This window comes from Alosa alosa, chromosome 2 (genome assembly GCF_017589495.1).
Source record: "Alosa alosa isolate M-15738 ecotype Scorff River chromosome 2, AALO_Geno_1.1, whole genome shotgun sequence".
NCBI lineage: Eukaryota > Metazoa > Chordata > Actinopteri > Clupeiformes > Clupeidae > Alosa > Alosa alosa.
In genome coordinates, this window is record NC_063190.1 from 995,989 (window position 1) to 1,023,490 (window position 27,502).

General features: G+C 40.9%; 1 protein-coding gene across 1 annotated transcript in view; it reads left to right on the forward strand.

Moving 5' to 3' along the window:
• The window catches only part of ubr1 (ubiquitin protein ligase E3 component n-recognin 1), a 128,542-nt gene extending 107,852 nt beyond the window's left edge, over positions 1-20,690 (forward strand). The window contains exons 40-47 of the mRNA XM_048227879.1: positions 48-135; positions 12,845-12,981; positions 13,482-13,590; positions 13,712-13,768; positions 13,866-13,943; positions 15,380-15,550; positions 15,647-15,748; positions 19,845-20,690. Of these exons, the coding sequence (XP_048083836.1) occupies positions 48-135; positions 12,845-12,981; positions 13,482-13,590; positions 13,712-13,768; positions 13,866-13,943; positions 15,380-15,550; positions 15,647-15,748; positions 19,845-19,986 (884 nt within the window). The 3' untranslated portion in view covers positions 19,987-20,690. The remainder of the gene's footprint in view (positions 1-47; positions 136-12,844; positions 12,982-13,481; positions 13,591-13,711; positions 13,769-13,865; positions 13,944-15,379; positions 15,551-15,646; positions 15,749-19,844) is intronic.
• Positions 20,691-27,502: the final 6,812 nt, after the last annotated feature.

A 27,502-nucleotide genomic window follows, 5' to 3' on the forward strand; every position in this document is an offset into this window, starting at 1 on the left:
TTGTCTAGTTTTGTCAGTCATGTTGTATTATTTGCAATTGTGACAAGATCCTTCTGTTGGGATGGAGGGAGATAAGGAAGAGGAGGCTGAATCAGCAGCCGCTGTGTACTCAACATTGGCCAAATACACTGTAGGGTAAGTACAAAGAATGTCACTTCTTGTTAGTTAGTTCTTCTTGTTGTTGGTTTCACCACATCAAACTGAATGTGCTATCCTACAATTCATGAGTTCGGTACAATGGAGGGAAAAGCAAAACAAAAATGCAGAATGCATTTTTTTTTTTTATTGTGCATGTCTCAGGCTGTACCACCTAGTGTCATACAGTCTCTTCCCTGAGCTATCTGCAACAGCCTGAAGTGTGTAAGATGTAGGCTAAACAGTACAATAAGTACCCAGACTCGTGTAACTTGTAAACAAAATAAGACAGCTATAAACTCCCTGCTCTACAAGATATCTATTCCAGAAGAGTACTCCTAAGAGCCCAAAAGATTCTGAAGGACTCTTCTCATCCTAACAATGGATTATTCCTACCGCTGAAATCAAGAAGACGCCTATGTAGTCACAAAGCCAGAACTGAGAGACTCAGGAGAAGTTTTTATCCCCAGGCCATCCGAACTCTGAACACACACTATACTGACTTTGTAACACACACCCCACACACACACACACACACACACCCACACACACCTACAAGACTTTTAGCACTTTTACATCCCTCTCCCTATGCTACAGACCTTTTATTTATTTTCTTATTTCATCACACACACACAAAAACACACACACACACACACACATATCTGACTTTCTCCAACTTTTTGCACACTTTTTATTTATTATTTTTGATTTCTCCTCCATCTACCCATGTCCTTGACTGCCTAGCCTTTCTGCCACCCCCATCCCCAACACAGACACTTACATCATCACTGTCATCACTTCACATACATACAGCACACTGCTTGCTACAGTAAGCCTCCTCTACATACTTGCTGCACACTGCCCCCACCCCACACACACACACACACACACATACACAGTCTTCAGGATCTTCTCCAACACACATCCTCTACATACTTACAGCACACTGCCCCCACCTACCCACACACACACATACACTACACAGTCACTGCTCCCTCCCCTCCCGCCCACACACACATCTTCACTGTCATCACTCACATACATTACATACAGTACTCTGCTTGCAATAGTAAGTCCCTGCCCCCTACATACACAGCACATTATTTCATCAGGAAGCTTCTCCAACACACATCCCCAACATACTTACAGCACACTGCCCCCCAATACACAGCACATTGTCTCATGAGGAAGCTTCTCCAACACACATATTGCACACTGCCCTCTCCCCACATACACAGCACACTATCCCATCTCCCCTGTCATCCCCCCACATACACAGCACACTATCCCATCTCCCCTGTCATCCCCCCAACACACACACCAAGACCCCTGGCAGTTGGGTTAGCCCCTTGAGCCGTGGATCTGCCCAAGGTTTCTTCCTTGGTAAGGGAGTTTTTCCCTGCCCCTGTTGCTCTTTTGAGTGCTCCTTGTTGGTGCCCCCATTAATGCACAAATAGGCTGACACCAGACATAATTTCACTGCATTTCTTACTTCCAGTAACTATATGCATGTGACAATAAACTTCCTTGTATCCTTGTAAAACTGAAAATAGGCCTACAGCATCTCTTATTTCTGAAAGTGCAAATTAGATAGAATAGAATAATAATTTTTAAAAATCCACTTAAGCAAGACCTTCAACATCTGTGTTTAGTTGTATATGGAAGGGTCTACAATTTGCCTCAATATATTTCAGTGTGTGTACAGTAATAATCTAGCCTACTAACTGTGAAAATATCACACTATTTTACCTTCTTTTAAAAAACTAAATTGCTCCTTTCATTTCATAAACAGACTACAACTAGAAGTCATTGACTTTTTGCCCTTCGAACGTTAACTCACCGTGAGCATGGTTTGTTTATGGTTAGCGTTGACACTGTTCTGTTACTGTCCATGCACTTAACACTACCAGCTCCTCATGTGAGAAGTTACAAGTTACCCCAACATAAAGGTAATTACCAAGCGATTTACATAGCTTTCTGTCATTCTGAAATCGTTTTAATTTAAGCCATAGGTTTTGGCCCTATTTGTATGTGTATCCAAAGGCTTGTGAAGCGCAGGGGAAGTTTTTTTTTTTTCGTTTCAGTGATTGGTAGCCTATCATCTGGGTGTTGGCTTTGAATATGTGTAGCATGTTATATTTCCACTCACATACCCAACAACTGCTGAACAACGCCGACACACAATTTCATCTTATCCACCACTCTCTCGCTCGCCTGTAACTGTAACTGAAGTTCTCAAACTTGTGATCTTAAAGAGACCAGCGGATCCTCTAACTCTTGTGGGTCGCACCTTAGTGCTGCTATCTCTGACTGACTGACTCAACCGACTACCTGAAAAAAAAAAAACATAGGCGCAAATCAGAGCTAAGGAGGCTACAGATTAGCGTTAAGTGTCGCTAAAGAACTCCTGTAACTCTCGTACGGTAGGCTACTTAACAGTAATTGCGCATGACATTAATTAATCCGCACACGAGTTTTATGTATTTTTATACCGTGTATTCTCCGTGTAAATTCATGCACCGAACCGTGACGCCCGTACCGTTTCGGTTCAATACGAATACATGAACCGTTAGACCCCTAGTGAAGAGCATCCCCTCACCATCTTTATCTCATTTTTGACATAGGTGGCATTTAGAGGCTTTTGCATCTGAACCCTTCATATATATAACATTACACATGTTTAATGGCGCATTCAGAGAGAAACATTCAGAGAGAGCCCATGAGTAACAGGGGTGAGGGAAAAACTCCCTAGAATTGGAGATACATATAGGAAGAAACTTCGAGCAGATCCACGACTCAAGGGCCAGACCCATCTGCCTAGGGTTAGTTACAGGGCAGTAAGGTCTGTATACATGATAATGAATAGGTTAGTTAGGGTAGAGAATAAAACATGGTGTTTAAGGCCATGGTATAACCAGTCACAGAAAGTATCAGAAAGTTCAAATAGTCCAGTGTAAGGAATGTATTGTCCATTGGGATTAGGAATTGTCATAGGGACGTAGTGGGTCGCTAGGACCAGGAATCCAGGCAAGGTGGACAGCAGCAGGCGATGGTAGTACAGTCATAGGGAAGGGTCTTCAGGTGCGATGAGGGCCAAAAACAAGGATGTATATCAATGGTACTATATAGTGTTATACTATAGAGAGAAAAGGCAAGAGATGGAGAGTTGAGAGAGGGAGAGAAGAGGGAGTTGAAAGGCAAGACAGAGAGAAGAGGTACAGTGGGTCCCCGTTAAGTTTGGACGGGTTCCTTCAGGAATCACGATCCCCATTTTCTCAGCAGAAATGGCACAAACTGCAGTTGACACAAACAACCACAAGGTGTCACTTTGGAGTTCTGCCACTACTATTTTTGATGCGACTTGACTTACTGCTTCCATGATGCAGTTTCCAAGTCAGTAGAACAATCAGAGAAAGCTGAGCCATTACCAAACATATATGATAATACAATAGCGTGAGTTTAAATATCTTATACCCTATTTGTCACGGTTACTTATAGATTTGATAGTGTAACGATAAGCGCATAAGAGCATATAGAGACTTTCAGCGGGGGCACGGAAACTTAATTTGATCACGGTAGTTTAAGCTTACACTTGCCAAAACATTCTAATATGAAATGAGATGCAATTGTTGTAAGATGGTGCAGCTCCTTTAAGAAAGCACCGTGCAAAAAAGTAGACGTGCAAAAAAGTAGAGGAGCGAGTCATATTCAAAATGCAAAAAATAACACCGCAGATAAAACCAATTATCCTCATTCATTGCAACCGCAGCATGCCTGCTTGCCGACGTTTAAACAAAATATATCAAAGCACCTTTTGCGTTTGAATGTAACACGAAAAAATGTTTAAACAGCTGGACAAATGATTTAGCTAATTGATTATAGCCTGTACACCAGCAATTGTTGAACATTTGGAAAAAGATCGCTCAGCTGTTGCCACAGTCACAGGCAATGTAGAAACAACATGAGAGCAGTAGGCTACACACTTCCCCGAATGTGGATGTTACACTGTCATAATCTACCACCAGCCTTTTGGCAAGTTGAAAAATAGATGACTTCTGTGAAATCTCTGCTTTAAAGCAAGACCTAAATGAGAGGAGTTGTGTTGGGAATGTCGGGTGCAATGTCCATGCTATAATGGTCTGACAAAAGCGTGCTGCCTTTTCAAGCAGTTCATCATCACCTGCGAAGTTGAAGGATCATAGGGCGTAAAGACTCAACCACATAACAAGTTTTCCGCGATGCTTGCACATCTTTGGGAGAGCTGACTGATTATGATGTCCAGAGTTGCATTAAATACCTGCACTTTGAAGTATCTCTCTGCATCGGTTAAGCGTTCATCTTCGATAGTTAAAGATCAAAGTGGCGCTGCACTCTCCGTGCTCTAACATTTTCAAATGTACTCTGAACCCCATTTATTTGCGAGTGTCGCGCTGTAGCCTTGGCCTGGCCAAAGGCACGCAGGTAGTCAGAAAGGACCGGTATAGAATTTTCCAGCAATTGCATTGGGGGGGGTAGCGACGGAGGTCACAGGCCCTGGTGCGACTGCACTTGCTGCACCTACTAGGCCTAGTTACGCCACTGCGTGGGCGCTAATGTGTCTACTGTAAATCATTCATGTGTGAAAGTCATTAGGCTGGAAGCTTAATGTGTCTAAGCTCATTAGTCTACTTTCAATAGGTCTACTGTACAGCCTGAGAGGGGGAACATAACCTATAGCCTAGGCTACTGTAGGCTAAACAATCAGTTGTGAAAGTCTGCAACGAAAGTTTCTAATGGAAGCTAACGTGTCTATTGAGCTCATTAGCCTACTTTCAATAGGCCTATTGTACAGCCTGAGAGGGGGAACATAGCCTACTGTAGAGTAAACAATCAGTTTACTTAGTTACATTTGTTTAGTTAAATCCAGTTTTCTACTCTATCTCCATGATATGCTTAGCCTATAGAAAGGCGAAGTTGGGAAAGTGCTTCAGAGAAAGCGTATTTATTGAAATAATGAACAGTCTACATTCTACATTCTACAGTCTAAATTTAAAAGCACGTTGAATCCCTGGGAAGATCTGCGTGTTGCAGCGGAGGATTCGTTGATCTTATTGATGCAGTCCTTCAGTTCCTCCTCCCCATAGCAGGGAACTTTCGTTGTAGTGTTGAGACCACAAAGTTTTTCACATTTTGGCGGCAGTGCTCGCTTGCCCTTCGGCTCCATCCCAGTTGGTGGTTTTGCTCCAGGCTTTATAGTGTTCCTCTGTGACGATGGACCTGAAGAGCAGGCATCCGTGATTCGCCCACTTGGCGTAGCTCTGTTGGTGAATCTTGGCGTGGTCTTCGGGACCAACATCACGCAAGGTCCGTCTGCGTGTTGACTAGGAACTTGGATGCTGTCGTTGAGTGTGACGGAGAGGGCCAATGGAGACATCTGCAAGGAGGACGTTTCTGGAGCTGGTGTCGAGGTGCACCTGGGGATTGGTCTCTCAGGCGTCGAATAACTTCTCTGCTCACGTGGCCGCCTGAAGTTCTCGATTCCAGCTCTCATCTCCTGTAAAATGTCTCTGTGGCTCTCCAAGTGGCTGCCTCTCGAGTTGTTGAAGCTCTCGTTTGAGGTTTTGACCTCCGCTTTCAACCGATCATTTCGGCGTCTCTCTCGGCTACTCGAGCTTTCTCTGCTCTCTCGGCTACTCGAGCTTTCTCTGCAAAATGTGTGAAAGTCATTAGGCTGGAAGCGTGTCTACTGTCAGTGACTAGTGCGAGCGGGTTCTGTGTTGTAGGCTATGCATTTTTTCCGACACTTGGCTGCAAGCTCCCCTCCCCACCCCTTCTTTCACAAGCAGTGCAGCTTTCTGAAGCGGTGCCTTTTGAAGCTAATGTAACAAATACCACCAATATTGTTGTGTGGCAATAAAAGTATCCAGGGTTTTGCGCAAGTAGCCTAAATATATAAATAAATTAAGGACATACAATCCTTAGCGTGAAAAAGCTTAACGTAGCTTAATGTCCCAAACAACAAGTCGTTTTATCGCTCATTATAAAGAAAGTTTAACGCGTGTCCCAAAACAGCTGTCAATTAATCACCAAACGTCAAGAGGGTTGAGTCTGAATGACACCGAAGTTTTAGACACTGTGTTTTTGAAGTTAAGAAATATTTTCGTAATAAAATGGTCATTTAACCAATAAAGGCTGGACAAATGTACAGTAAAACTAGGCTATACAGTACATGCAACCCAGCAGAAGACTATTATAGGCTATTGGCAAATCATTGAGCATCATTCACACATTGTATTCTGCACAGTCTCTACACGTGGGCTTAATGTATAGGCATACTTTAAATCATTCAAAATGTGTGAAAGTCATTAGGCTGGAAGCGTGTCTACTGTCAGTGACTAATGCGAGAGTTCTGTGTTGTAGGCTATGCATTTTTTCCGACACTTGGCTGCAAGCTCCCCTCCCCACCCCTTCTTTCACAAGCAGTGCAGCTTTCTGAAGCGGTGCCTTTTGAAGCTAATGTAACAAATACCACCAATATTGTTGTGTGGCAATAAAAGTATCCAGGGTTTTGCGCAAGTAGACTAAATAGGCCTATATAAATAAATTAAGGACATACAATCCTTAAAGCTTAACGTAGCCTACATGTAGATTAATGTCCCAAAACGTCAACAAGTCGTTTTATGCGCTCATTATATATGGATTTCTATGAACGTCCATTTAAAACATGCGGCGCAAACCAAGAGGCAGAAAGCACCATAGAACAGCATAGAGCAATGCAAAAGAGCAAAAGAATAAAAGATTTTTTGTGCTGACAACTGCACCAATTCAAAACACGATGGTTAGAGAATGTTAAATATGTTCAATATCCCTAACGGAATGCATGTCTTCGCTTAAAAATGACAAAATAATGATGTTATGTTAATAATGCAAATGAAGCGGCACACTTTGAAATATAGTCGAAATGAGATGTTATCATCATTGAGACAACAGGGGTATACAATACAATCCGATTGTAGCTTACAGCAGCCGGCTATTTAGGTTAAGTTTATAACGTTGTGGACGGCCACTGCCGCCCTTCTGCCCCACGGCTGCGGCACAGTCTTGAGTGACCGGATTCGTTTTCCTTTGTCATATGAATGCTGTCATTTTGTTAACATTACTGTTAAGGAGATGCTGTAGGCAAATGCTATATTTCAACCTCGTTAGTGTCAGAACTATTCACAAGGTTTCTGGGCAGCATTTTTATGTTCTGTTAGCAAGCGAATTTCTCATGACTACCGACAAAGTAGCTTACTGCCAGCTGACGAAGCTCTCATTTTAAAACATTACTGAGAGACAGGCACTATACAATCAAGAAATCTTGCCACTGAATCCAAAACTATGTTTAACATTATGTACAAAGCTTAGGCTACAGTGGATTAGCATGTTGCAGGGGCTGCTAAAAACAGAGAAACGACTCTGAAAAACTCGCCAATCACAGCCCTTGCTGTCGAATGCGCCGTCCGGTTCGACCGTTGAACGCCACAGCGGACTATGCTGCCCCCAAGCGGCTGCAGTTGTCCTTACATGTCACCCAGCTGCGTGAATCACCATTATCGTGAATGAAGTGTCAATTTTTAACGGGGACCCTCTGTAAGAGGGGGATTTGAGAGAGAGAGGGAAAGAAGCGGAGTAGTACGGCATGACACATGCAAAGTCCATGACAGCGCTATGCTATAGCAGCATAACTAAGGCATGCTGAAGGGTAGTCAACACCAACGCAGGTATGGTCAGTGGTCACCATGGCACACATGACTGTGGCGCCAGTCACACGAGGACACAGCAGAGGTGGTCCATTCCAATAAAAACCCTTAGGTGGGTGAAGTTCCACACTGCACCATACCTAACTATGGGAAGCACTAAAGAGGCATGTTTTAAGTCTAGACTTAAAAAATAAATGTAGTTTTTGAAATTCTTGGGATTACAAGAAGATTACGATTCTGTGATCGTAGCGGTGTAGGTGGATTATATGGCACTAGAAGATCTTTAATATATTCAGGTGCCCAGCCATTTATGGCTTTGTATGTTAGAAGTAATATTTTGAAGTCAATGCGACTTTTAACAGGTAGCCAGTGGGTTGGGTGAAATGTGTTCATATCTTTTGGTTTCTATTACACCTGCCAGGGAATCCGTGTTATGTGGCTAGGTTGCTGCCTAGCAGGTAAAACACCTTTAAATGGCAATAGCCTACATTTCAAACAATTTATTAGCTAGGAACCATTTCACATGTCTACATTTAATGCACTTCGAAAGTTTGTTTAAATCCAGTGACACTGCATCATGGAAACGGAACGTCACACTTACGGTACATGGCAAATGTTGATGTAGATTGACGTAATGGAAAAAATGGAAAAAAATCAGACCTCGGTCTGATTTAGGACCACATATGGAAGTGGTCTAAATCTGATTTGAAAAATTCAGATCTTGGCAAGATTTGAGTGTTCACACTACTTCTGAAGAAGTCTGACCTGGTCACTTGACCCCAAAAAAAAATCAGATTTGAGCCACTTTTGCCTGTAGCCTGAACACTGTTTGGCAAGTCACAAGTAGGTCTCAAGTCTTAACGCTGAACGCTGACAGAGATGTCACAAGCAAGTAGTCCTAAGTAAGTCACTGTCATATTATGCAACTGCATATTAATGTCATCAGTCATGCTTTCTATATATCATTCTTATCTATCATACTTGTTGAAGTTTTAAAACACTTACTGTATATTCACAAGCCCAACGGCAAACAAAGTATCCTTTGTTCTCTTACTGAAGAGAAGAAAGATACTGATTTTGAAGATTTTGGAATGAGTTTACTAACTGGTAATACTATGTCCCAACAGTCATGCTAATGAAGCAACTTTAATTGAGTGAGGGGTGAGGTACATATGTGAGGTGTGTGTGTGTGTGAGTGACTTGCTTTTACAGTGTGTCATAATGTTTCCATTAATCATATTAAGAATTTATATTTCAATAAAAAACATGTTTAAAAGGGAACTTGGCAACTATTTCAACGTAATAAACCCATTTAGAAATCATTTGGATGGTTAAATGACCTGTTCTGGTGAAAATGGTGACTTTTCCCGCTGCCCCTAGCGTCCCCAGACGGAAAACCAACCTTGCAGCATTGAGACTACCGTCCCGGAAAGAGAACTGAGAAACAAGAAACTCGTTTTAAATCGTGTTTCTTACCTTGTAACATCCACATTGTCTGCCGAACTTATGCTAACCGTTTTGCTAGCTTGTAAACAAATCCATGTGCTTTATCGTTACCTTTTACCACAGTTTGAAATAGCATAATGCACAATTTCTCCAGCAGAGGGGGAAATCCTGCCAAGTTTCCCTTTAATGTTGAGTCTGTATGAAGCCTTCCGAAATTATATATCTATATAGCCTCGGAAACATATAGACGTCGAGCTATATCCTCACTTGAAAGAGCTTGTGTGGACAAATAGGGTGAAGAGTTAAATGGCAATGATATTATTACATACTCGTTAATCTGACTCCATTTGATTAATAATTTGTATCACCAATCAATTACCAAGTAACTAGTTTATCAGCTATGGAGGAGAATGGCATGGCACACTACGAGAATTGAAGTATTATTCACAACACATAATTACAGAGCAATACTGTATGATAATGAGGTTGGCCTATCTCACCACAAGACATCAAGTAGGCCCAGGACTGAGTTATCTCTCAGTAGAGGGGCCAGAACAAGGAGCAAATGGTCACTTTATGCATGAGTTGCATTGTTGGGGATATTTGGCCATGGCCAGCTAAGACAATACAGATCAAACACAGGCATCCACACATGTAAATTGAATGCAAAAGGGCATTCTTTAGAAATGCATAAGGTTTGGGCAAAAGACGGGCCTTACAAATGTTGGCAAGTTAGGCAACGGCCAAACTAGAATGCAGTAGGCCAACATACAACAAAAATGGAGAGAGGTTTCCCATCTTAGAGATGATAACAGGGGGAGCCACTGAAGCACATTTTCAATCTGAGTCTCCGCCTCGGACTAGTACCAACACTGTGGAAGACATCATGTCTTACCCCCATCCCTAAGAAGCCACACCCAAGTGAGCTTAATGATTACAGGCCTGTCGCTCTAACATCACACGTGATGAAGACAATGGAGCGACTGGTCCTGCGCATACTCAGACCCCAGGTGCGCCGTGCAGTAGACCCGCTACAGTTTGCATATCAGGAAAAAGTGGGCGTGGACGATGCCATCACTTATCTCCTACACAGGACACATTCTCACCTAGACAAGGGGAAAAGTGCTGTGAGAATCATGTTCTTTGATTTCTCAAGTGCTTTTAACACCATCCAACCCCTCAGACTGAGAGACAAGTTCTTGCAGATGGGTGTGGAAGCTCACCTGGTATCCTGGATTACAGATTACCTGACCGAGTGGCCACAGTTTGTGAGACTGAATAACTGTCTCTCTGACACTGTGATCAGCAGCACCGGAGCTCCACAGGGAACTGTGCTCTCGCCTGTCCTGTTCACCCTGTACACATCTGACTTCTGTTACAACACCGAGTCATGCCACATGCAGAAGTGAGGTGTATCAGGGACGAACAAGAGGAGGAGTACAGGAGCCTGGTGGAGGACTTTGTGCAATGGTGCAAACTCAACCACCTTCAACTCAACACTTCAAAGACCAAGGAGATGGTGGTGGATTTCCGCAGGTCAAAGCCCTCTCTCCTACCAGTCTCCATTGAGGCATTCCTAAGGAGGCTGCGGTCCTTCAATGTCTGCAGTATGCTCCTCAGGATGTTTTACCAGTCTGTTGTTGCCAGCGTCCTCTTCTATGCTGTGGTATGCTGGGGAGGAAGCACAAAGAAGAAGGATGCTGGGCGACTAGATAGGCTGGTAAGGAAAGCTGGCTCTGTTGTGGGAGTCGAACTGGAGTGCATCACTTCAATATCAGACAAAAGGAACCTGAACAAACTGATCAGCATCTTGGACAATGAATGTCATCCACTCCACAGCACTATTGTTAAGCAGAAGAGCCTGATCAGCTGGAGACTTCGCTCAGTGACAGACTGAGGAAGTAATTTGTCCCCAGGGCCATTGAACTGTTCAACGCTTCACTTAACGGTAGAGGAGAGATAGACTTCTGCATAGTCTGTCTGCCTCTTCACCTTCTCCATGTTTGTGTACGTACTGTCCACTAGTCGCCCTCACCCGGAACAGGTCAATCAACCCTGTTCTGCTCATCTACCTCATGTGTACTTCAACCTTACAGTTACAATAGTATTATTAATACATGATCATTGCACTGAACTGCCTATTTATTTTTAATCTTAAACCTCAGTTTATACTGATATTGCACTATCCCCACCCTTTCAACTGTATATTGCATCTTGCTTGTGTCTGTTGAGGGGTCCACGACCATGGCACCCTTGACAGGGACAACAAGGAAGTGATCATCCTCAGCTGCACCCCCCACCCCGACTGTTGGACTTACTTATTTGCACCATCACTTATTTAGGGTGGTCCTTATCAAGTCCATTTTTTTTTTTTGCAAAATGTTAGTGTCTTAACCTCTTAAACTGTTCCTTTTAACTTCAGAATTAGAAATATGCAAAAATGTTGACAAAAAATGTATATTTAGAGGTAGCTCAATCATGTGGAAGATTGCCTATGTTAAGCTGTGCTGCGTTATTGTGATATGCAAGTAATATTAAAAGTTGCTGCAAATGAACTACATTTTATTGAAATCAGAGCATGACAACAATGACAACAATCTCAAAAAAAGCACAACGTTTTCAACAATCCCTCATTTCTGATGCTGAGTAGCCAGTGTTGACTTTTTGCAGTCTGGATAGATCCGTCAGTGATCTTCCATTCTAATAGATGGCAGATTTGATCCAACTAATTCTGGTATGTTGGAACCAATCAAATAAACTTCACTTCTTGTTTTTGCCATGATTTTGCTCTTGGTACACAACACAACTGCAAGCAAAGCTGAGCAAGTAATGGTGAAGATGCTTTTTCCTCATACAGTTTTGTAGCACATATTTGGGGTTCCGTGTATACAATTGTTTGAATGTTTTAATGAAGATCAAAAAATGTGCTCTAAACCCAAACAATAACCAAGGTGATCAATAGAAATATGTATTGATTCCACCAGGAAAGGTAAATCTGCTAAACCGGGTCATGGATGGATTAATTTGGATTTAGTTTCTACAATAAGTAAACTGAGATATGAATGTAAAATATGTATCTAAAATACATATTCAGGAATATATGGTGCATTAGATGCTTTTATGGAGATTGTTTTGGAATTTAATTAGCCAGTTACAATACCAATTCAAATGATCTGTTTTTATGAAAATCATCAAACAGAAAATCATCTCAAAGTTTAAAGCTATTGACCTACCAGTAATTATTATGTTACTGCCATAAAAATTGGCATGCTGTATTTTCTTAGATAAAGGAACAATTTGAAGGGTTAAGAGCATGACAATTGGAGACTTTAAAAATAAGGACCACCCAAAATATTGAAGTGGCTACCACACTGTATTGTTAATCATACTAGATGTGTGTTGTAGAGATCAATAAAAACTTTTTAAGCCTAGATTTGAACATGTGTGTGATTGTGTGAAAGTTCCATTGCAAATGCATTTAAGCCCCATTCTGTGTGATATTTGATTTTCTTGCCATGTAATCTCATGTTATTCCTTCTTAGTTTAAGAACTGATATTTCGGGCTATTCTGTGGCGGACTCTGTGAGAAAAGGGGTCCTTCCCTTTCTGCGTTGTGCTGCACTGTTCTTCAACTGTCTGACAGGAGTGCCCCCCCCTGAGGATCTTTTGGATAAAGCAGGTAATGCTCAGAAGTGTGACTAGTAATGGAATGTGAGAGCTCAGTCTGACCCCAGCAGTTTATTGCACCCCTAAAACTCTGTTTGTCAAAAGTACACACTTTCATGAAGAAAAATCCCCTTATGGCCTTAAAATGCCAGTAATAACCAACACGAGCAGTTTTACTGTATATCACAGTCACAAGTTTCACTGCCCTTATCTCTAGCGCTAATGTTTTTTTTTTTTGTTTGTTTGTTTTTTGTTTTGTTCTTTTGTTTATGTGAAGCACTTTGGTGCAATGCTGTTGCTTTTACATGTGCTATAAAAATACATTGACTTGACTTAAAAAGGAGCACCTACAGACTGTAATATGCATGTCAAAAGTACTCAAAGTATGTTCTAATTATGTTGCTTATTGATGACTATGCTACTTAAACATGAAATATGTAGCATACAGTAAATGTGGTTGTGGCTACCTTACTACTGAATGTTGTAAGTAATGTTGTTTGTTGCTGTTTGTAGTTACTTCAGAGGTCCAAGCAGAGGCACTGTGCTGTTACCTTGCTCTTCCCTCTAACTTGTTCCAACTGTTTCACAACCACTCAGACATGGTTGACCCCCTGATACAGAGGTACACAAAACAGATATATCCATACACAACATTTACCCCAGATTGTTATTTTAAACCACATACATATGATGTTTATGAAGCATGCCATCCTGAATTTGGTTTATTTTTATTTTTGTCTTAGATGGTGTGGGAACCCTGCCATTTTCAAAGCATTAAATGGTCAATTGCTAGCCATCAGGTAAGTTTTCCCCTTTCCTGTGATAGACTGAAGAATGATCAGTGTTCCAAAAATAATGCAACCTTAATAACAACTTGACAAATGGTCATGGTACCAGGTATCCAAGGAAACGCAATCGACTAATCAATCTTCCAGAGGATTACAGTGTACTGCTCAACCAGGCCAGCCACTTTAAGTAAGTATATATACATCTGCTGGTGTTGACCTACAGTTGTTTAATTTATGATTTAGCAGAACTTAATAGTCCAGCCACCTTTCACAGTGCTCCATCTGACATTCACAAGTTGTAATCAGTTGCATACACTTGATGACACTTGACTCGTAGCGTCTGGCATCAGGAGTGAATCTTTTGTAAATTGCTTTACAATTACCATCGGGCCCTAGCCTGGAAAATCCAGACCCTGGTAATCTAGAAAGATTAAGGCTCTGGCCAAGAATAATGTAATGGCCCAACTCGAGGGGCGGCACCAAGCATGCATTTGAAAATCTCACTGCACGCAATTGGATAACACTAAACCAATGTTAACTCTGACTGATTCCGGACTTGAACGCTATTGGATAACACGATGACCAATATTTACTGACTGATTCCGAACTTCCAACGTTGCAGCGTTGTCGTCATCTGTTTAGCTTGCCTCTGGCCTGCCTATATCATACACCGATGTGATTGGTAAATCTGCCAAAACAGTTTTATCCCCCAGCCTAATTATAGGGTTGTAACTGGGATTGTGAAATCTGAGCATTTCTTGGACTGACCTAATTTGCATACCTTTTGGACTGACCTAATTTGCATACCTTTTTCTGTTTTTGAGAATGTGTGGTACTATTATTATGGCATTTCACATATGATATCCCCCCTCCCCAATATGTTTATATTTGTATATTTTATTTTATTATTTGTAATGTTGTAATGCCTAATGTAAGGTCTAGGCATTTTGGTGAATGATGTTTGTAATGGATGTTTAAAGAAAAAGGCTGGAAAAGAAAATGAAAATTGTAATTTTTTAATGATACACATTTTATTCTTTGTATTTCCTGTGGAATTTCCATCAATAAACAGATTTATGAAAAAAATCGCGATTTTACATAGTTCATCAGAATCCTGGGATATGCCCACTTGACAACAAGAGAAAGGGAACTAACAACTGGCCTTTGGCCATAGCATCCATCCATTTAGAAGTAGTAACGGGAGTTTGTCCTGTACGTTGATAAGTGGCGGAAAGAAGTGTTTCCCACAGAATTTAATTCTTTTTGTGGTGTTAGGTTTGTAGAATTAACTTGAATGCAACAGTTTTTAACAAATTAGCACAGCGTGGTTATCATGCAGATTTAAGCCCAATTTAGCCAGTCGACTTTTATGGCAACAGTTTTGATTTGTGCCAGTGTGATTGTGTGCCATGTATTTACTCTGCCACTAGCTGATAAACCACTTGGTAATATTGGAGTCCATTTAACCTTAATAGCCAATGCCGTTCTCTTACCGACTTGTCTCGTGCTGCCTTCCACCACAAGCCATTGTTTTTTTTGTTTTTTTCAAATCAATATTTATGGAAAGTGCAAAGCATAAAGTTTTGTTCCCTGTATTTATTTCTGTATTCCTTTGCCCCTGAGGTGCCCTGTGTCATCAGATGATGACCGAAAGCATCCTACCCTGTGTCTTTTCTGTGGCGATATGCTGTGCTCTCAGAGCACCTGCTGTCAGAAGCAGCTGGATGGGGAATATGTGGGTGCCTGCACAGCTCATGCTGCTATCTGTGGGGCCGGAGTGGGATTATTCCTTAGGTGAGTAGGGTCAGTGTAGTTCATGTGACCTCTAAGCAAAGACTGATGATGGTGCTGATCTTTCCTGTCTTTTTATTTTTTAATTCCTTTCAACAGAGTGAGAGAATGTGAGATTGTTCTTATGGCCAGTAAAACACGCGGAAGCACATATCCAGCCCCATATCTTGATGATTATGGAGAGACAGATCCCCAGCTTGGGTAAGACCGTATCTTTGAGTTATTGTTACACCCACTAACGTAATATTTCCTGTAGCACACTGTTACACTGTAAAAAATGAATTCTAACCAAGTGTTATTGATCTTATATTAAGATTAAAAAATCTATTTGGTATTGTTTTTAGTATGAAAAGACTTATAGCGCCCTCTCAAAAGATCATTTTGACTTAATTTAAGAAGACTAACTTATTTTAAGGAGTCTTATCAAGACAAATTTGCTCAACGCACTGGCAGACAAATTTGCTTGTTTGCAAGATAAGATGTCTTAAAATAAGTCAATTTTTTTTTTTAATTAAGTCAAATGATTTCACAAGAAACCGCTAGGTAAGTCTTTATACTGAAAACATACCAACTAGTTTTTTTTTTTATCTTGATATAAGATTAATAACACTTGGTTAGATTTTGTTAGATAAGCAGTTTTTGCAGTGTGGTAAGGATGCCCTCGATGGTACAGCGGTAGAAGTTCACCAGGATCTGAGACCTTCTTTAGTCTCCTCAGGAAGAAGAGATACTGGTGAGCCTTCTTGATCAGGGTATAGGTGTTGCAGGTCCATGAGAGTTCCTCAGAGATGTGGACAACCAGAAACTTGAAGCTGGGGACACACTCCACCTCAGTCCCGTTGATGAGGATGGGGCTGTGTGTGCTAGCTTTTGACTTCCTGAAGTCCTCAACAAGCTCTTTGGTCTTTTTGGTGTTGAGAGCCAGGTTGTTGTCGGTGCACCACGATGTTAGGTGCTGGACCACCTCCCTGTAGGCTCTCATCGTTGTTGCTGATGAGACCAATTACCGTAGTGCAAACTTGACAATGGTGTTAGAATCATGTACAGGTCTGCAGTCATAGGTAAAGGAGAGGGCTCAGCACACAGCCCAGTGGTATGCCGACCAGTAGGAAAAATGTGGGCAGGGGAACTGGTTGAGCACTGCTCTCCCATCCCCACATCCACGGCTAAAGTGCCCTTGAACAAACCACTTAACCCCTCACTGCTCCCTGAGCGCCACTGTAGCAGGCAGCTCGCTGCGTGTTGTGCTTCACCTCACTGTGTGTTCACTGTGTGCTGAGTGTGTTTTACTAATTCAGGGATTGGGATAAATGCAGAGACCAAATTTCCCTCACGGGATCAAAAGAGTATATATACTTATACTATACTTATACTTAACGTAACAGACTGTTTTGTTGGTTAGGAAGTACAGAATCCAGTTACAGAGGGAAGTATTGATGCCCAGTTAACTGATTTTGATGATTTGTTTGGAGGGGATGAGGTGTTGAATGTAGAGCTAAAGTCAATGAACAGGATTCTGACATAGGTGTTGCTATTGTCAAGGTACCTTGTCAGAGTTGTTCTTGAAGGGATCCTCAATCTTTAGCTTGTGGTTGTGCTTGGCCTTTTTGATGCCCCTTTTCAGGTTAGCCCTGGATGAGCTATAGGCCTCATTGGTGAGGAAAAGGCTTGGAAGCTCGAGTCAATGTGGAGTTAGCTTTAGCCTGGCTCAAACTCGAAAAACTCTGCAAGAGCATCTTTGTTTACATTTTCTGGTCTGTCTGAAGTTCCCTCTGGTCGGTGTGACGCAGTTTGTAGGTCTCAGTGATATGGCCATCTCTAGAATTACGCTGATAAAGATGTCGGGATCGCAGGAACCAATGTTCATGTAGCTCAGAATGTATTGCAGGTACCTTGAGCATCAGACAGTCCTTTGATCTGGTCTGATAGGGACCAGAATTCCAAACAAGCATATATGAAACATAACATGGTAACTTCCCAACAACACCTTTGTAGATAAATAAACACCAATATTTATTTCTCCAATTGCTAAAGATGACCAACCCATTTTTATTGTAGAGGACACAATAGGCATTTTTCCACCCCCAGTGAACCAGTTTTTGAACCGGTTCTGTTCAGAATTCTTTGAACCTTGGTGCTATCTAGTGAACCAGCCCGCATTTCCACCAGTTTTGAACCGAAACCAAGGGTGCGTCATCAACAATGAGTGTTGCATGCAAAACAAAAGTTAATGAGATGCATGAACGGGAGAATCACATGACAGTTGTCCCATAAAAATGGCAGAAATTAATATTAGTAAATATTAGTTAATGCCTGCAGACTAATGCTAGTTGACTAGTTTTTTTCTCATGGCAACAGTTGATAAGGAGGGAAAATGCATGGTTTAAGCCAGAGTCCTGCATGGTTCCGTTTTTGGAGACCCGCTGCCGCAGTTCAGCACCAGATCTGACCCGTCACCCGTGATTATATCAAAATTAAATCTGGGCCCGCCCGGACCCGTTAATATTTGGCCCGTTACCCGACCCGTGCCCGCACACAAGCTAAAATCATTCCAATTAAAGTGCTTTATCTTAATCTCGCACCTCTCAATATCACAATATACTGTAGGCTCTCTATGAAACAGCCTAACGAGTGCTTTCTTTCGCGTAATATGACAAACCTAATACAAATATCTAATGCGCCCCTGTCAACTTTCACATTCAATCTAAATCTGAAGCTAATAAACAATATAGCCTAAAGTGCGCTTTCTTTTGCGCGATGCAAGTAGCCTATATCGGCACCTTTAAATAGGCTATGGCACCTGATAACTCGTGCATTTTTCTTTAACATTTTATGTTAGGGCTAAATCTTACAATAACAAACCATAGCCCAGAGCTTGCTGCATCAGAACATTACGCAAATAGACCTATTAATATTACTGTAGGCTACAAGAAAAAATACAACCTGAGCATCACAAACAATAGCTATTGGCCTATGCATATGCTGGCAACGCTACAACTACTACCTTTCTGAAGACTTTGTTTAAGTCATTTCTTTCAGTGTGCGAACTACTCCTCTCTCTCTCTCTTCAATGCTACAACTACCAAATGCATCGAAGAAAGAAGTCGTCGCAGTAGTGACGTGATGGTCAAAGGTCGTAGGCTATCGTTGACTAAAACACATATTTGTGATGTGGTAATGGTAATTTAGACATACAAATATTGAACATATTTTTCAGTTCCTTATCCGCCCGCAGCCCCGCACGTGAATTTTAGAAATGTCACAATCCATCCGTTTGAGCAACTTTTATGTGGGTACCCGATCCGTGGCAGGACTCTGGTTTAAGCCTTCTCCCCTTTGAACGGTAAAGTGACACGCCCGCTCCAGTTCGTAGGAAAAAACAACTATTTTTCTGGTTCAAGCTCCGAACCAAAGTGCCACGTTCCGACCATTTTGGAAAAAGGCTAAAAGTGGAGTACTATAGCTATCACCAGAGTGATAGACTGTCCAGGGCCTTGAGTGAAGAAGCAGCAGTATTTCTATAGATCACTTCGTAGTCGCCATACATAAAAACTGACATAAAAAGTGCTTCAACAATTTGTTTCCTACTACACATAGGGATGGCTGGTTTTGTTTCTGTAGAAGAAACCCATTTTTGTCTCAGTTTCTTTACAAGGTTGGCTATTTGGTGATTTAAATGTAAGTTTCTCATCCAGCCAGATGTCATAATATTTATATTCAATGTTCCATTTACGTTGGTTATTTGCACACCTTGCTCTGGTAAATAGCATATACACAGTACTTAGTTTTATTTTCATTCAGTACTTGCTCTGGTAAATAGCATATACACAGTACTTAGTTTTATTTTCATTCAGTACTTGCTCTGGTAAATAGCATATACACAGTACTTAGTTTTATTCTCATTCAGTACTTGCTCTGGTAAATAGCATATACACAGTACTTAGTTTTATTTTCATTCAGTACTAATTTAAGATTAATGAGAGTTTCTTGAAGAACATTAAATGAAAGTTGTAGATTCTCAACGGCAAGTTGACTCAACAATCCCATACAACATATTTATTTAGGTTTTAGACTGAAATCATCAGTCATTGAAGCAGAATGACCACCACATATTTAGCATATTTGGCACCTAAACTATATATATGTGTGGAATTCATTATGTTTTTGTGATTTTGTTTGTATGTATAACATGTCATGATGTGTTTTCTAAGCTGATGAATAAGTTAAGACTGATGACATTTGTAGATAATAATGGTATACAGCTTTGGAGGTTAAGTTTACTTGTTTTTTTTTCCAGTCGTGGAAATCCTCTGCACTTGTGCCCTGAACGCTACAGGAAGCTACATTATCTGTGGTTGCAACACTGTATCCCAGAAGAGATTGCCCGGAGTCTGGAGGTGCTAAATGTGATGTTCGCCTTCGAGTGGCACACACTGTAAGAATCAGCCAAAGTGCGACAGAAGGGCTCAATGCTCCATTTTGTGAATATGATGTAAACCTTTTGAGAAAAGGGAGTGCATAAACAATTCAACTTTTTAAGTGAAAAAGGATGTTTGACTATGTATAATAGTGTCTAAACCCACACTTAATAATACTTATCCAAAATGACAAAATATATTGTAGTTTTGTCTAGTTTCGGTGTTAATTTAACAATAAAATTATAGCAATATACAGTCATTGTAGCCAGCATTCTACTACCCGCCTTTTCTGTTCATAAATGCTTGTTTGAAGGCATTTTAGGGAAAAATGCTATGAAAAAGTGATTTATATTTTTAAAAATACAAGCACTGTAGTGGTTGCAGTGACACAGCTGTTTATTGGACTACTGTCAAATATAAATTCTGCAATACAAGTTCTGGTTTATAAATTCTAAAGGAGAGGTTTCAGTCAGCCTGTCTCACAAATATCTCACTGTAGTTAACTAGGTAAAGTCAAAAAAGCATATTACCACTAGCTAATTGCACTGTGTTAAAACATACTGACAAGATTTAGAATGTGCATTTCTTAAAAGAAACACACCACATCAACACATGTTGCATACCTCTGTACAAAAAGTGCATATTCATTATCTACAGCATTTTCTCTACTATTGCCTGAATGTGTTACAACCATACAATCCTAATAAAATTATCTCAAGAAATCATTCCCTGTATCCTCATATGTCCTCTCGCAGTGTGCAATACAAATAAAAAAAAAAAAAATCCAGGATTATGGCCCTCATGAAGCTTTGAATCATGAATTGGTTTGTCCTTTACATCAGGAAGATCAGACCTTATCTGACACAAGACCCCACACAACGTCTTGTACAGGCAATGGTCATCTCCAAACTGGTCTGTTGAGATTCACTGTTAGATGTTCTGCCTGCTTGTGTAGTGAGATTGTTACAGTTGATTCAGAATGCTGCAGCATGCCTGGTCTTTAATCAGCCAAAGAGGACACATGTAACTGCTCTCCTAGTTAGTCTTCATTGGCTTCCTACAGTGGCCAGAATTAAATTTAAATCCCTCACCTTGGCCTATAGAACACTTACTCAATTTTATGATCCCGCTCTACATCCCAATCACCCACTACAGTCTTCTGAAGAGCGTCTGTTGTGTTGACCACTGATGTATCTGTTCAGCTAACACTTAATTAATTAAGTGTTTTTTATGAGTTATGGTTTGTATATTTATGGTATTGTTAATTGTCATTATTGATATTGCATTGACATCATGTTATTGCTTTTTTACTTAATGTAGTCTTATCAACTTTTTAAAACTGTTTACTGTTCATTTTTAACTGTTATATTGTTTTATTTTGTGAGTGGATTTGGACAAAAGTGTCTGCTGAATTCCATAACCATAACCAAATCTTGTTTAACATTCAAAAATGGACAGAATGTGTACTGGGCTTTTAATCAAGTCATGATACAAAATAACATATAGCAGCAAGCAGTGATGGTGAGCCCAAGCATCTGTGGTATTCATCGCTTTTCGCATTATTCATCCGGCGGCTGGACAAAAAAAAACTTACAGAAGAAGAAGGTTGTTCTGGCAGGCCAGTGAACCCTTTCTTCTTCTGTGAGTTTTTTTTTGGGCAGTTTGCAAATAGAGTGCATTACCGCCATCTGCTGGACTGAGATGTGATGCCAAGTAGCCTCGTTCTGGCTTACAATGGCTGCTGGATGAATAAGGCGAATTTCGACACATTTCAACGTATCAACAATCCCTTCAACATTTAATTTAATGTTGAAGGGATTGTTGATTTAATGTTGATTTTCTGTTGACCAATATGTTTGTTCTGACTGAAAATGACACTGCCACATGCCAAAAGGTTGTAATACAGTGTGGTAGAAACATGGAATAAAAAAAGCGTTTTTCATCTTTTTAAACATTTTGATAAAAAATGGCATGTCTAAAATTATTCATACCCCGTAATCAGTGGAAACATCTTTATTTGCATTTACAGCCCTCACAATTGTTCTCCATGCCTCCATGTTTCCACAATGATTCTAGACATTTTTAGCAGCAATCCGGGTTTTGCTGGGGGTGGGGGGCATCATACAAGGTAGGACCGCCACTAATTGCAAAAACTGTCACACTCGCACCTACACATACATCGGTGCATAAAGTCAAGGCCAAATTGTTACCAGCTTTGCGAACGTGAAACCAAATTCACAAATCTCAGATTAGCTTAAAAATGTAATATCTTCACCCAAACTACACTTTTCCACCAAAGTTTATGAATATCAGTCCTGTAGCTTTTCATTTTGTTGTATCATACAATAAACAGACAAACCATAATGTAGAGTAGCCTATGTAATCTAGCGTAGTCTAATCTCTAACACATAACATGTGGCATCACTGCATTCATTACCACACAAAAACCATGCCAATAACAGAAGCACACGCAGGATCCACAAACTTTACAAACGCATTCAATATGCTGTGTCCAGTGTAGCTTAAATTAAAGGGGCGTCATATCATTGTCATTGCTTATACTTAAAATGCAGCGGTGCACAGTCAATAAAACAAAACAAAACAAAAAACTTAAAAGAAAGAAATACATTGCAGGCAAGAAAAGAAAGAAAGGTTTTTGTTTGGATGCTGGAAGTTTGGAAGTTGTTTCGTGTGCAGTTTCAGTGTTGGGTCATTGCTTATGGTTAAATATCACTTGTATTGGTTTACTATGCATCAGTGGGGTTTTGGGGGAGATCTGGCTCCTCTAACAAACACCAGGTAGATGGGTGCCACTAGCTAGCCACCTTGTATACATTTTACACAGTTAACAGTTTACATGGCTGTTCACTCCCTTCCAAAACCTCCAAGCACAACAATAATCTTTTGCTCTCTCCCCTTCTCACCCGTGCTTTTCTCAGCAGAGCAGCCAGGTGGTTGCAACCACATTTGCAAATATTAGATGAGTCTGCGCCAACTTCCAGTGTCTTCCCCTCAACCAACAACAAAATGTATTGAGTAATGAAAGCCTTCTCTCTCTCTCTATTTTTAAAGAACTGCATCAGGCCCTTCCAAGGCCATAAACAAGTAACTGCTGCTTCAAGGATCTGTGGGATTATAGGCATAGACACTTTGAGTTGTTTGAGTAAGTTGTGAATGGGACCCATAGAAATGGGACTAAACTAGAACTGCTGTGCAGCTGAGCCATAGCATATCACACACACACACACACACACACAGTCACTGCTACACTCCCCTCCCGCCCACACACACATCTTCATCACTCACATACATCATACATACAGTACTCTGCTTGCAATAGTAAGTCCCTTCACCATACTTGCAGTACATTGCCCCCCCCCCCCCTCTCCCCTACATACACAGCACATTATTTCATCAGGAAACTTCTCCAACACACATCCCCAACATACTTACAGCACACTGTTGCCCCCCCCCCCCGCCCACACACACATCTTCATCACTCACATACATCATACATACAGTACTCTGCTTGCAATAGTAAGTCCCTTCACCATACTTGCAGTACACTGCCCCCCCCTCCCCTACATACACAGCACATTATTTCATCAGGAAGCTTCTCCAACACACATCCCCAACATACTTACAGCACACTGTTGCCCCAATACACAGCACATTGTCTCATGAGGAAGCTTCTCCAACACACATATTGCACACTGCCCTCTCCCCACATACACAGCACACTATCACATCTCCCCTGTCATCCCCCCACACACACACCAAGACCCCTGGCAGTTGGGTTAGCCCCTTGAGCCGTGGATCTGCCCAAGGTTTCTTCCTTGGTAAGGGAGTTTTTCCTTGCCCCTGTTGCTCTTGGGTGCTCCTTGTTGGTGCCCCCCCCCCCCCCAATTCCTATCCTCCCTCACCTTTCTTGTGCAGCCCTTGCCACTTAATCTACTAAACCCCTCTTCTACTGCACTTTTCCCCCCCCCCCCCCCACTTTGCACAAATAGGCTGACACCAGACATAATTTCACTGCATTTCTTACTTCCAGTAACTATATGCATGTGACAATAAACTTCCTTGTATCCTTGTATCAATAATGGTAATATCATTACTTCCACATGAGTTTGGACGGCATAAATTCAGTCAGTTATCAAACTAGTACTTATTTACAAGTCATTTAAATGTACTTAAGGGGCAAACTGTGCAACTGCACAGATACCTTATTTGGGACCATGCAGCAAAGTTGCCCATGATATTTCTACCATCTAACCGGGGCAAAGCTGCGATGGCACTCTGCCTTTCAGTCCAAAATAGAACTTAATGTTTTTTTATGTGATAAAGTTATAAAGTGAACATCACTATCTTTTTTTTCTTCAGTAATTTTGTGTCAACGATTCCCGGGACACTGAAAGACCGGGCTGCACGAAACAATGTGGGCATGTAGCCCAACAAGGATGACACTGAACCATTGGCTTTTGTTTTGATCTGTCGGATCTGCCAGACTGGGAGTGTAGGCCGGACACAGTTTTCTGTGAGAAAAAATCTCGATCAAGATATAGCCTACATGGTTGGCTACTAGTTGGTGTTATCAAGGGCGGAGACACAACATAGTTGGTAGAGCTCAATGTGTGTGCGCGTCTGCAAGTGAATCCGCAACCTGCAGAGTTGCAAATAATCATAGGCTCTGTTCGAAACAGAAGACAGCTGCCCGCTGCCTCCCTCCCTAAATAGAGCCGTCTCACTAGACATGACTTTGGATTGAATGCATCTTGAATACTAAAAATGAGTGTAGTACTCTAGAATCTTTGGTTAACACTACGGTGTCGTTAGCAAAGCCGAAACTTTAATCTAAACTAGCTTACGTAAGCTAGCAGGCTAACGGTAGACATCGGTTTGACGGGCGACACATACAGTATCAGACCAGACACCATCAATGGTTACAACAATGGTATAATCAGATAGTAAAATGTTTATTTCTCTCGCGTCAAATCTACAAATATAAGCAAAATAAGAAGTGTGCACAAGGGGGCAGGCTTCATATAGCATATATCCTGTGCCAACATTGTTGCTTCTGTATTATCTACATAAACAATACAAGGAGCCAAGCATAGAGCCAAGTAAACCTAATGAAAAACGGCTCTAACGATAATCATTTCCGAGGTTTTCGATGGATTTGACCGTAGGTCGAAAAAGTCGAAGATTAGCTTCTAGGCTATAACTTTTTTGTTTTGATTTACCATGACTGTTTTTGAAGATGATCATGTGTGGTAGTTTCAACATTAACACGACTTGATATCACTTGTGAGGATGATAATAATAATACATCAATAACTTAATTTAACGTTTAACTTTGATGACTTTGAAGGCGAAGGAAGTGTCAGAGGAATTTCTGTGTAGCCTATCTATCATATGAGTTACAAGTACTGATAGGCCTACAGTACATCTCCTGCGACAGTCCCAACATTTAGCACTATAATCAAACAATATAAGAGATTAAGATGGGATTTTTTGGTTATCCTGGATGAATTTAACCTGGACTCCGAGATGGCACATAAATTACCATGGGGATTTATTCTCCTAGCCTGGTCCCGAATAGGCTAACAACCAAGCTAAGTTAATTCTAAAGGTAATTATGTTGTCTTATTAGTTCAACTAGCTGTCATTCAAAATCAGACCTCTGTGTGAATTTTAAGGCCTTTATTCCATTTATATAGGCCTACTATTTGTTAAATGTATTGGCTCACAAATGAAAACACATTGGCTGCCTACTGCCTATTATTTTAATTGTGATAGCCTTATAATTATTAACATAGGGTCTACAGTGGGTACTCATTCAATTGTCCGGCTTCACGTGTGATTCTCACGTGACCTAATGTGTGAATCACGCATCTTTTATTTATATTTCCCCAGTGAAGCTGCAATGACCCAAACAACCACCAGGTGGTACTTGTGAGCAGGGTTAGGAACGTCGGCTTTTGTCGCTTTGAGGCTGTATGCGCCAGTATGCTACAGTATGGACCATAAATTTAGCCTACCCAACGTTTGTTTCCACAATATTACCCCCTGATGAGCTTTCATTTCATGGCTGATAGGCCGCCCTACACTAGGCCTACATCTCCTGCGATGAATATCACAGTCCCAACAGTTATCACTATAATCAAACAATCCAAAAGTGAATTACCGGTAGGCATAAATCCTGAAGCAAGCTTCTGTTAATATAGGCTAGCCTACCGATACGCTGCTCCAAACGACATGCAGTCTCACGATAGAACTTGTTATTGTTTTTGAAGGTATCTTTGTTATTTTATGAAGAGGCATCTGGCTGTTTTGAATATGTTTGTTTTACTTTCATTAATGGTTAAGCTCATGAAAATTTTGACTGCTAAAAACACTATTTTAACGCAGTTTTCGGAGGGACAGAAATACCAACAGAGAAATCAGTGCCCGTCTTCTGTCTGAATATTGCCTAGGCTACCTGCAATAGGCTATCACTTCACTGCTTGACACTACCCCACATTCACATGGAGAAATGTTGAACGTTAACAATGTAGAGAACCTCTAATAAATTATTAATTGTGCAAAGGGGTTAGCAAAACCATAGCTTTTGGAGCGGAACGGAGATGCAGATCATCACCCTAATTAATTTGTTTGTGCAACAGCCCGTTCTCCAGCGAAAATGAAATAAATGTTTTAAAAGCGGTGTCATCACCAGGCTATTTGCTATGATATTTGCTACTAAAGGCCTATAACAGTCTAATTTTTTTGCGTGCAAATTCAAAGACCTGTTATTTCCATTTTTTGATTAGACTAGACGAGACTCTATGCTGTTTTCATGGACAGCAAGGATCCACTTCGTTCGTTGTTTCAAATAATGTTGTTTGTTGCTTCTACACACGTCATCTCCAGGTTCAGTTTTGCACAGACGCGCACATAGCCTACATTGAATGAGCGCTGACACCACTACTCCCTAATTGTATGTCTCTTTATTTGATAACACTAAATTAAGAAATATTTCTAATCAGGAAAATGTTTTGTTTCTTTTTCTTTCGGTCCGCTAACCTACCATTCAATTTCTCATTTCCCGACGCACCACAAAACATCTTGCCTATGTCTGGGGCTTTCTATAGTTTCAGTAGGCTATGGGCTGTATCGTGAGAAAACAGCAAGAACAGAATAGGTTGATGTATTTCACTTAACCCGCTGTCCAAACCCCCTGCGCGCGTGGATACCTAACATTTCATTCGTTGCCTACATCTTTTTTTTTGTCTTATTCGAAACAATTCTTGTAGGTATCCATTACTCTACCACCAGAAATAATCATCACTTACGCGCGCGCACTCTTATCTCCCTCTCTCCTAGAAATGCACATTTTTGTCGGAAGATCATTCTTGAGTTCGAGTTGAGGGGGTGGGTCGTCTCACCTGGTGAAAATGTGTGTATTCCTTTTCCAATTATTCTATTCCAATTGCTATTCGTTTTAGCGAACATTTATAATAAAGTAGGCTACTTTTTATATTTTATAGCCTACTATCTC